This window comes from Motacilla alba, chromosome 3, assembly GCF_015832195.1.
Source record: "Motacilla alba alba isolate MOTALB_02 chromosome 3, Motacilla_alba_V1.0_pri, whole genome shotgun sequence".
Taxonomy (NCBI): domain Eukaryota; kingdom Metazoa; phylum Chordata; class Aves; order Passeriformes; family Motacillidae; genus Motacilla; species Motacilla alba.
The window spans coordinates 108,979,679-108,990,320 of NC_052018.1; the positions used below are offsets into that span (position 1 = coordinate 108,979,679).

The 10,642-nt window shown below is 60.0% G+C and overlaps 1 protein-coding gene across 1 annotated transcript; it reads right to left on the reverse strand.

The window, feature by feature from the left end:
- Positions 1 to 5,588: 5,588 nt before the first annotated feature.
- Positions 5,589 to 7,214, reverse strand: NKX2-2 (NK2 homeobox 2). The gene is made up of 2 exons (XM_038132397.1): positions 6,608 to 7,214; positions 5,589 to 6,227 (listed from the first exon to the last, which is right to left on the reverse strand). Exons 1-2 carry the CDS (start codon positions 6,861 to 6,863, stop codon positions 5,665 to 5,667), a joined length of 819 nt encoding a protein of 272 aa, XP_037988325.1. The 5' UTR covers positions 6,864 to 7,214; the 3' UTR covers positions 5,589 to 5,664.
- Positions 7,215 to 10,642: the final 3,428 nt, after the last annotated feature.

Here is a 10,642-nt window from a genome sequence, read left to right on the forward strand (position 1 = left end):
GAGGTTTGTCTGAGCTCTTGGGTTTTCCCAGCAGACCTGGGACGTTTTGCATCGAGAGCATGGATGTGATTCCTGGTGGTTTAATCCCAGATATGTCAGTGGAACTCAGGGGCAGTGCACGAACCCTGCTGAAAGTGCCCAAACCTTTGCATGGCCCAATAAAATATGTTCAGACACACTTTGAGTTTCGTGGCTGGTGAGGGCTGTGGGGCCTGTGGGAGGGAAGGATGCTGCTCCCAACCACTCTGCAGCCTTAAATCCTCTTTTTTTTCTTTCCTTCCCCTCGATCAAGTTCTTGTCCTTTGCAGCTGAAGCATCCCAGGTGCCCTGACTCTGCTGGTTATTTAAATACTGGGGAGGGAGAGGAGGTGGGGACAACATTCACCAGCCAGGGGCAGGAGAGAGGGAGGGAGGAAGAGAGAGAGAGAAAGAAAAAAAGCAGGAAAGAGGGAAAGAGAGAGAGAGGGAAAGAGCGAAAGCAGGAGAGAGAGGGAGAGGGAAAGAGAGGGAAAGAGAGAAAGCAGGAGAGAGGGAGAGAAGGATACAAGGAAAGAGGGAGGCTGCTGCCTGCAAGGGCCGTGGAGGAGCTGAAGGGAGGGCTCTCTCCTGTGTCTCTCTCCTCAGAAATTCCCAGTTCCTCTGCATAATTACCGTTAATTAACAGCACTGTGCAAAATGCAGTAAATTCGCCAGCACTGAATGAAACCCGAAAATCAGTGAGGGAGAAGCCCAGGGCTGTCCTGAGGCACTCACCTGTCGTGCCCAGGTGCCTGGTTCCCTCTGGGCGTGCAGGCTGCACTGTCCCCAGTGTCCCCAGTGCAGGGAGGGAGCTGTCCCCGTGCCTGTGGCTCCCTGTGGGGCAGGAGGGCCGGGAGGAAGCCGTGGATGTGCTGCCTCATCCTCTCCAGCTCTCCGGAGTTCCACGCTGTCCTCGCCGTCGGTTCGCTTGTTCTTCCGGCGTGGAAAGGGCGAGCGCTGAGCACCAAACCCTGCCCGGGGTTTGGGGACACCCTGCTCGCCCCAAAGGTGGGGTTCTGGGGCTTGGGGAGTTTGAGGGGTGGCACCAGTCCCTGCTGTCGCGGTGTCCTGCCCCCCATGAGGGTCCGGGGCCAGACCTCGTCGCTCCCCTGCGTTTCAAAGCGACGTCCCCGGGCCCGTCGGTTTCGGGCTAAGGCCGCTCCTCCTGCAGCGGGGCGAGGCTGGGGGGGGCTTGTCCCATCCCTCCAGCAGCCCATCCTTCCTCTCCGTGTCACCGAGCGGCTGCGAGGGTCCCCTCCCAGCGGGGTCCCCTCCCCGCGGCCCCGACGGCGCGTCCCTTATCCAGCAGCGCCGCCGCGCGGCCATCCCGGCCCGGGGAGGGGGGTGTCTCTGGGGACAGGGACACAGGGCCTCGGGGTCCCCCGCTCTGCAGAGCCCGGGGGCGCGGAGGGGCAGCGCAGCCTCCGCCCCGTCCTGCGCCGGGCTCCGCGGGGCTCTGCTGCCTCCCCGCGGCCGCTGCCCGGGCTCGGCTGGTAAACCAACCGCAGCCCCTCGTCTAGAGCAAGGAACCCCTCCAGGGGGGCTTTTCGGGGAGCTTGGGGGTTGTCGTTTGCTGGGGAGCCGGCGCAAATCTCCCGGAGCGCGGCGCCGGGGTCGCGCCTCGCCTCGCCGCTGCAGCGCCGCCCGCCGGGGCTCCCCCCGCAGCCCTGTCAGCCCCCCCGGCTCCTTAATGAACCCCGCCGAGAATTGCCCTGGCGGTCGGTAAATATTGGCTTAGCTTCCCCTTGAGCGGCTCCTCGAGCAGCCCCGAAAAACCCACAGCGCTGCCGCCTAAGCCCTACAGTCAACAGGGGACGGGGGGAGGCACCGTCGGGCTCCGCGGGGACCGGGGCGTCCCGGAGATCCGGCCGCAGGAGAAAACAGGGAAAACCGGGGGGGAAAGGAAACGCAGCAGGGCCTGAAGCTCGGCCTGAGCTCCCAAATCCCTAAATCCCGACCCGCGGGCCGTGTCCCCGCCCTGGAGGCCGGGAGGGGCTGGCCGGGCTGCCGGGGGCCAGAGGGGCCGGACCCCCCTCGGGGAAGCCTCGTCCGAGCTCTGCGGGCCCGCTCCGAGCCCGGAGCGGCTGCGGGCGCCGCAAGGATCCCGCGCAGCGCTGCGCGCCCCCGCCCCGCCTGGGGAGCGGAGGATGCCCGCGCTGGGGGCTTCTCGCCGCTCTTTTTCTCTTTTCTCCCCCGCTTTCCTTCCCATCCGTTGTTTTTCTTTTTCCGCTTTCTCCGATTATTTTTCCTTCCTTCGCTTTTTAAAAATTTTGTTTTGTTATCTTTTCCGCTTTCCTCTTTTCCTCTTTTTCTTTTCCTTTTCGTTATTTTCCCCCTCTTCTCTTTTATTTTTCTATTTCCTTTCCCCCCTTTTCCTTTTTTCCCCCTATTAATCGTTTCCCTTTTAAAATTTCCCCTTTCTTTCCTCACTGATTTCCCCACTTTCGTTCTTTTCTCATTCTCCTTTTAAAATCGAATAGGGTTTATTTCCCCTATTACTTTTTTTTTTTCCTTTTTAATTTCTGTCCCTCCCTCTCCCTCTCCATCTCCCTCCCTCCCTCCCTGCCTCCCTCAGCCGGCCCGCCTTGCACAACCAGGAGCTCGGACAAGAAAGGGCCATTTCTCCGGGAGGCAGCGGGACGTGCCAGCCGGGCTGGCGGTACGGCCGGGCCGCGCAGGGAGGCGGCAGCTGCAGCCCAGCCCGCCCTCAATGCCGCCTTGTTCTGCCCCAGCCTCCGCGCCGCAGCGCGGCCGCGCAGCGCGGCTCCGCGGGCTCCTGCGAGGGGACGCGCTCGGGGCTTTTTTTTTTTGGGGGGGGGAATTTCCTGTGAAATGAGAGAGAAACTTGTCAGCGGACGCTGGGAGAAGAGGAGAGTCTCTGTTGGCCTTCAAAGAGAGAGCAGAGAGCGGGATTCTTTTTCCTTGCGCCCCCTCTTTTTTATTTTATTTTTTTTCTTTCTTTCTTTTTTTTTTTTTTTTTTCCAGAATAGATATAGCACGAATTTTTAATTCGCCTGCCTTTCACAGACAACAATGCCGGGTTTGAAAGCTGGGCACAATTTGGGTTTTGTGAGGGGGTCCCCGGCCCAGCTGGCCATATGGGATACAACATGTAGAACATGCCGAACAATGAGCGCGAGTGACAGCCCGAACAAAACGCGGGGGACACCGCTCCCTGACTCCGCGCTCCGCATCAATGCCGAGCCCCAAAAAACAGCCAAGGCCGAGGCAGGCGAGGCGCAGGGAGGGCGTCCCACCCCCCACCCCGACTCCGGCACCGTCTCTCCCGGTTTTTCGCCGTCTCCTTTGGCTCCCTTGGCTGCGGCTCGTTAATATGCACGCCTCTAACATGCTCACCTCCCTGCCTCCCCCATTGTGCTGCTCTCTGAAGTCTACTGTATATTGTGCGAAGATAGACTGGCCCGGCAGCACGGCAGATATAAGGCCACGGAGGTTAGGGCCACACAACTGGTTTGATAGACTCGGCGCAGCCCGAGGGGAAAAAAAAAGAAAAAAAGAAAAAAAACCCCAACCAAACCAAAAAAATACCGAAGAAAAAGGGGGGGAAATAGGGATTTTTTTTAAATGAAAAAAAAAAAAAAGTAAGGAGAAAAAAAAAAAAAAAGTGAGTTTTCCGTCTGTCCGCTCCTGGCTCGCACGCCGGAGCTTGGAGAAAGGAAAAGCGGCTGTCGTCACTGTGTCCCCTCGGGTGTGGGACAGCAGCGGAGCTGCCCAGGGTTTGGCAGCGGCTGCCCCGCGGAACGGCCGCGGCTGCTCCGCCGCTGCGCGGAGCCTCGGCGGTTCGGGGATGGGAAAAGAGGGGAGGAAAAAGGTGCAATAAAAAAAAAAAAAAAAAAAGATAAAAAACCCCAGAGGCGGCGCGGAGGCTGCAGGATGCGCTGGCGCGGAGAGGCGCGCCGGGATCGGCGGGGCCGGGATGTTGCAGGGCCGGGATTTTGCAGGATTGGGATGCTGCGGGGCCGGTACCCATCGTCTCTTTGGCATTGAACTGCCCCGTCCTGGCCGGGCTCAGCCCCGCGGGACGGGGCGGGCGCTGCACCGGCCCCGTAGCTCCTGACAAAAGCCTGTTTGGATTTGTTTTCGTTTTTTTTGAAGCATCTTTAGCAGCCTGGAAGCCGCAGGGGCGGGCGAGGGAGCCGCTGCTCTGCCGCAGCCCGCCCCGGGCCGGGGCTGCTCTCGCCCGGTGCCGGCCGGGCTCGGTCCCGGTCCCCGTTACAGCCCGGCAGAGCCGCCCGGCCCCGCCTCGCCTCCCTCTTGTCTCTTCTCCCTCCTCCTCCGAGTTTTTGGGGGGGTTCTTCCGGTGTTAACCCTTTCCCCTGCCCTGCCTGGGCCGCCGGCGCATCCCCCGAGGGCTGACCCCGAAGTTTCGCCCTCCCTCCCGTTCGCAGGGGCTGCGGCCCGGGGAGGGGGCACCGGGGCGATGCCAGCACCCAAATCTCAGCAGCACCGAGGAGCAGAAAAGCGCACTCACAGACGGAAAATCGGAAAATATAAATTCTCCCCGCTCCGGTTTTTCGCCGGCGGATGAAGCCCACTGGCCCCACTAAAAAAAAAAAGCCGATTTTTCCCGAAAAAAGAATCTCGGCGGGTGGAGGGGGGAGCGTGGGGCCCCGCTCGGCCGTGTCACCCCGCGGGGACCCCGCCGTGCCCCGGCAGGGCTGGGTCGGGGGATGCGGGGCGGCGGCCGAGGCCGCGACTTTCCGTCGTTGTTCTTGGTTCCTTCTCTACTATTTTCCTTCGAAACGCAGACTTAAAAAAAACCCAAAACAAAACCAAAAAACAAACAAAAAAATTTTTAAAATTCATATTAAATGGCGGGGAGGCCAGGGCGGGGCGGGGGGGTGCCCGAAGGGCCGCTCTCCGGGCGGAGAGGGTTTCAGCGTCCGCGGGGCTTTTTCCTCCGCTCGGGAATGGTTAAGGCGATCCCCCAAATCGGAGAGAGAGAACGGAGCGCCCCGGCCGCGGCTCACGGCAGCGACAACGGCAGCGACAAGGTGCAAAAACACCCCCCGCTAGCAGCTGTCGGGGCCGCAAATTGCGCTCGAAGGACAGCGCCGGAGCTCCCCTTTTGGGGTGCCCCGTTCGGCGGCCGCACCCCCGTTCCTCACAAAGTCACAGGAGCAGCGGGGGGATTTTATTCTTTATTTTTTTTCCCTTTTTTTTTTTTTTTTTTTTTGTATTTCTGACGATCTCCCCCCCCTTCCCCTTTTTCCTCTTTTATTTTATTTGTAGGTAGACAGGACCACTCTGAATGGCGCAAAAAATTTCTGTAAACAATGACGCACAAAAAACACCTCCCTTCCCTTACCCCCCGCCTCCCCCCGAAATGAAACCGAACCCCCCCCAAAAAAAAATGGAGGGGAAAAGAAACGGCAGAGGGAAAGAACCCATAATAATAATAATAATAGCAATAATAATAATAATAGCAATAATAATAATAATAATAATAGCGTTTCCCTCGCCATTCCTTCCCCCGCAGTTTCGATTTTTTTTTTTCATTTTTGGAGCATCAGTCTGTCTCCTTCTCTCTCTCTCTCTCTCTCTCTCTCTCTCTCTCTCGGTTTGTGCCTGTTAATTCTGTGTTTTCCTCCGCTCCCGGGGCGTGTGCGCGGGGGCCCGCGGCCCTCACCAAGTCCATTGCTGCGCCTGTACCAAGTGGTGCGCTGTGGGGTACTGGGGGCTGCCGGCCGCGCTGTACTGCGCGTTGTACTGCATGTGCTGCTGCAGGGACTGCGCGCTGTACGCCGAGAACGGGATGCCCGCCTGGAACGTCGCGGCTGCCAAGTCCTGGGCTTTGAGCGTGTGGCAGGGCTTGCCGTCCCTGACTAGCACCGGCACGGCCACCCGCCGCGGCGAGGGGAGAGGAGTCACTTCCATACCTTTCTCGGCCCGCGCCCGCTTCATCTTGTAGCGGTGGTTCTGGAACCAGATCTTCACCTGCGTGGGGGTGAGGCGGATCAGGCTGGCCAGGTGCTCCCGCTCGGGCGCCGACAGGTACCGCTGCTGCCGGAACCGCCGCTCCAGCTCGTAGGTCTGCGCCTTGGAGAAGAGCACCCTCCTCTTCCTCTTCTTGCCCGCGTCCCCGCCGCCCACCGCTTCCTTCTCGTTGTCGGGCGACTCGTCCGCCGACGGCTCCGGGGACTTGGCCGAGGGGTCCTGGCCGCCGCCGCCCGCCGCCAGCCCGTGCACTGCGGACAAGCCGCGCCCGGTCAGCGGAGGGGGACGGGCCGGGGGAGAGCCCCTCCGCCGCCCCCCGCGTCCCTCCCGCCGCCCCCCGCATCCCTCCCGCCGCCCGGCCGCGGCGGGATGGAGGCCGGCCGTGGAGAGCGGCAAACCCCCCATCCATCCATCCATCCATCCATCCATCCATCCATCCATCCATCCATCCATCCATCCATCCATCCATCCATCCACCCGTCCGTCCGTCCATCCATCCATCCATCCATCCGTCCGTCCATGGCTCCCCAGCTCCCAGCTAGAAGCGGCGCTGCCCCGTTCCCGGCCGGGACAAGCCGCATCCCTCCCCCATCGCCCCCCGGTGTCCCCTGCCCCGTCCCCCGCCACTCACGGGAGTACTGGATGCCCTCGGCGCTCGCCAGCCAGCGCGTGTAGGGATTATCGCTGTTATCATAGAAAGGGCTCTTCAAAGGCAGCGTCGGAACAGTGTCCAAGGGGGTTTGTCCCAAAACTCCCGCTTTCCTGGGCGGCTCGGGCGCCTCGCTCTCCTCCTCGCCGCCCTCCGCCGAGCCGTCCTCATCGTTGGTGTCGGGGAGGTCCAAAATGTCCTTCACCGAGAAGCCCGTCTTTGTGTTGGTCAGAGACATGTTCCGGCCAAATTCCGCCTGGGAAAGTTGGAGCCGCAGCTTGGCCGAGCCGCCGGGTCACGGCTGGGCACGCACACGCCGAGCGGCGACAGCGACACTGCGCAGGGACACGGGGAGGGAGCGGGGGGGGGCACGGCACGCGTGGAGAAGGGGGGAAAAAAATAGAATAATAATATGGATTTATTAAAAAAAAAAAAAAAAATCAGCGGCGGGGTTTGTGCGGGAGGAGCGGCCGCAGCGACGGGTCTCTGCGGTGGTGGTTGTTCTGCCACGGGGGAAAATTCCGAGAGCGGGAGCAGCAGCTGGTTTCGGGAATAGTTTGTAACTCCAGGGAAAAAAAAAAAAAAAAAAAGGGGGGAAGAGAGAGACGCCAAAAAAAAAAAAAAAAAAAAAAAAAAAAAAGTAAAAAAAAAAAAAAGAGATCACTTCTGGATCTTGTTCAGCCGCGCCGAACCCGCGCCTGCCGCTGGAAAATCCCGAGCCATTGCTGGAGCGAGGAGTCCATATAAGGCTGGTCCCCACACATGAACCTGCCGAGAGGAGGGAGGAAAAAAAAAAACCTACATTAAACCCAGGAAAGGTTGGCCACGTGTGGGCGGGTCTTGGAAGTCAAGTGGATGAAGACAGTGTTTGCAGATGTGAAATTGCGGGTTTTGGGCGAGCTCCGAGCTTCCACCATTGGTGATGAGTGGTATAACGTGTCAGTTAATTACCGGCGCGGGGAGGGTCCTCGGCGCGGGGGGGGCGGGCGGCGGCGCCGGGGGGGAGGGAGGGGGCGAGGGAAGGAGGGAGGGAGGAAAGGAGAGAGGGAGAGAGGGAGGGAGGGAGGGAGGGAGGGGGCGACTTCCCAGCTCTTTTTAAGGGCACTATTTACATACAAAGAGCTCCGCACCAGCCCGACGCTCCGGACGCTCCGAAGTGTGTTTGCCACCCGTGTTTGCCTCCGAGAGAGGGGACGAAAATAATAAAATAATCGTAATAATAATAATAATAATAATGACGATGGTGATAATTTGCCAGGGGGGCTGTTCCCACGGCGCGCCCCGCGCTGCCGGCCCCGCTCGGGACCGAAGCGGCTCAGATGGCAAGAGCCCAACTTATCTAACCCGCCTAGGTCAATATTTTGGTTGGGGCTTAGGGATGAGCGCTGGAAATTAAACAGCGAGTAATTGATTCTAGTTTGCTCCGAAATTAAGCGAACTGGCAAAACGCGACCGTCAGGCGCGACCCGACGAGATCCGGGAGGTGATTATTGGGGAGGGGGGGGGAGTGTGTGCTTATTTGAAGAGGTCTCATTGATTTTGCCACCTTCTTCCAGGGGAATGAATCCAGCCCGTTGGGACCATTCGATGGGCTGCAGCCTGATGGACTCATACACGACTGAATTATTTTTTTCTTTTCCATCTTTCTTTCTTTTTTTTTTTTTTTTCCTTTCTTTTTCAGGACTTGGGGAAGGAGGGAGAGAGGCAAAGAAGGGGTTCCTTCCCAAGGGAAGGCCGGCACCCCAGGTGTCACCACGCTCGCACACAGCCACACTCGGCTCCGGCCCCGCGGAGCCCGCAGCGGCTCGGAGCGGCTCTGGGGACTCACCCGGCCCGGCGCGGGATGCAGAGACCGCCCCTACTTCTCTCTGTCTGCCACCAACTTTTATTTTCTTTTCCTTTCTTCCTTCGTCCTGTTCTCTGCACCTGCCGAGGAGGCACACCCTCACGGGGCAGGGCCAGGATCGTTTTCCCTTTCCCTTTCCCCTTCTCTCCCTTCTCTCCCTTCTCTCCCTTCTCTCCCTTCTCTCCCTTCTCTCCCTTCTCTCCCTTCTCTCCCTTCTCTCCCTTCTCTCCCTTCTCTCCCTTCTCTCCCTTCTCTCCCTTCTCTCCCTTCTCTCCCTTCTCTCCCTTCTCTCCCTTCTCTCCCTTCTCTCCCTTCCTTCCTTCCTTCCTTCCTTCCTTCCTTCCTTCCTTCCTTCCTTCCTTCCTTCCTTCCTTCCTTCCTTCCTTCCTTCCTTCCTTCCTTCCTTCCTTCCTTCCTTCCTTCCTTCCTTTCCTTCCTTTCCTTCCTTTCCTTCCTTCCTCCCTTTCCTTTTCCCACTCTTTTTCCCTTTTTCTTGTTTTCCATCCCTTTGCCTTCCCCGAGCCCCGCCCGGGCCGGGCTGGAGCGCGGGGACGATGGAGATGTGCGGGGCGATGCGGGACACGGGGTTTGGACAATCTGGGAAGAGGCTCCCCCTCACTCCCCTCATTTCTGGACAGGAAAAGTTGCCCGAGTTTCCCTTCCCGGGGAGGGAAGGAGCCGCAACGCCGCCGGCCGCGCTGGGGAGACGCCGCCTCAGGCTTCCTCCTCCGCGCCCATCAATGGATTCGCACCTTCCCATCCTCTCCCTCGCCGCTCCCCCCACTTTTCCTGCCCCAGCCCCCAGCCCCCAGCCCCCAGCCTGCCTCCCATAAAGTATGTGATGTGGCTGACAATGCCCAGGGATTTTTTTTCCCCTTTTTTTTTTCCTTTTTTTTTTTTTCTTTTTTTTTTTTTTTTTTTTTTAAGCGAGCCCCAGCGCGCATCCTGGGTGGTCGGCCCCGCGCAAACACAAATACAACCCGACGGCTAAGCTGGGGACAATGTCCGCAATGTAGACAAATGTCCGGCTCCTGTTGGAACCCTTTGTCTCGGCGCAGTTTTTGCATTTATTTCAGTGGCGAAATAATACGTGATTGACGCCCTCTTTCAGCGCGCCCTAACTGTTGGGAATAAATCTGAGGTTGTTCCTAGTTGTCATGGTATTCAACCGCACTCAATGGCTATCTCTTCATCCATTGCGGAGTCCTCCTCGATATCGAGGGAACCCCTTCGGGCCGGCCCCCGCCCCGCTCCTCTGCCCCGCGCCCGCTCCGATGCCGCCAATTCCCACTGAATCCCGGAGTTACCGATGGATTCAGGCGGCCCCCCGGCTCGGGTGGGGTGTAGGCAAAAAAAAGAGAGCGGGGAGAACGGCGATAATCGCGACAGCGGCGGGACGGAGAGCCCCGACAGAAGCCGAGCCCGGGGAGGGAAGGGCAGAGCATCCCCGGGGCAGCCGACGTGGGCCGGGCGCCGCGGGGGTGCCAATAATAATAATAATAATAATAATAATAATAATAATAATAATAATAATAATAATAGTGATGATGATGATGATGACGACGACAAACACTCCCGCACCCGAACCTGAGGCCAGGGCACGGGCAGAGCTGCGCGGGGCCCGCGGGAGACGGCCGGACACAGCCGCGGGGGTCGCGGCCCCCTCCCCAAACGCGGACCTCGCTGCGCACCGCGGGGACGGCCCGGGACACCGTGACGTCACCGGCGGGGGTGTGACGTCAGAGCTCTTTGACGTCAGGAGGGGTCGCGAGGCCGGGACGCTGCCCCGCGCCGGGGTCGCGCTGCGTGGGGCGAAAACCCGACGGCAGCGCCGCGGCTGTCGCGACAGAGCCACGGCCCCTTGTCCCCCCCCAGCACCCGCGGGGCGCCCGCCCCGAGCCCCCCGCGCCCCCCGGCTGGTCCCACGCGTGGCGGGGATGCTCCAGCGCTGGGACAGGCGGTGACAATCCGGGGGGGCTGGTGCCCTCCTGCCCTAGCCCCCGGGGATGGGCGGCGGCCCTCGGGGACAAGTGTCTCTGCCCACGGGGACCGATTCACGGGTGGCTCCCTCGCCCGTGGGGTTAAAGCTGATTTTTCTATTTCCCAGAATCGGGGAAGGGACGGTCCCCGCGGGTGGGAGCGGGAATAAGGCCTCCCGAGCAGCTGCCCGC

Bases quoted from the DNA above. Each gene is read 5' to 3' on its own strand.
- NKX2-2 (XM_038132397.1), bottom strand. From the start codon at position 6,863: ATGTCTCTGACCAACACAAAGACGGGCTTCTCGGTGAAGGACATTTTG. The intron at 6,228-6,607 runs GTGAGTGGCGGG...GCTTGTCCGCAG, and splicing joins CGAGGGCATCCAGTACTCCC to TGCACGGGCTGGCGGCGGGC.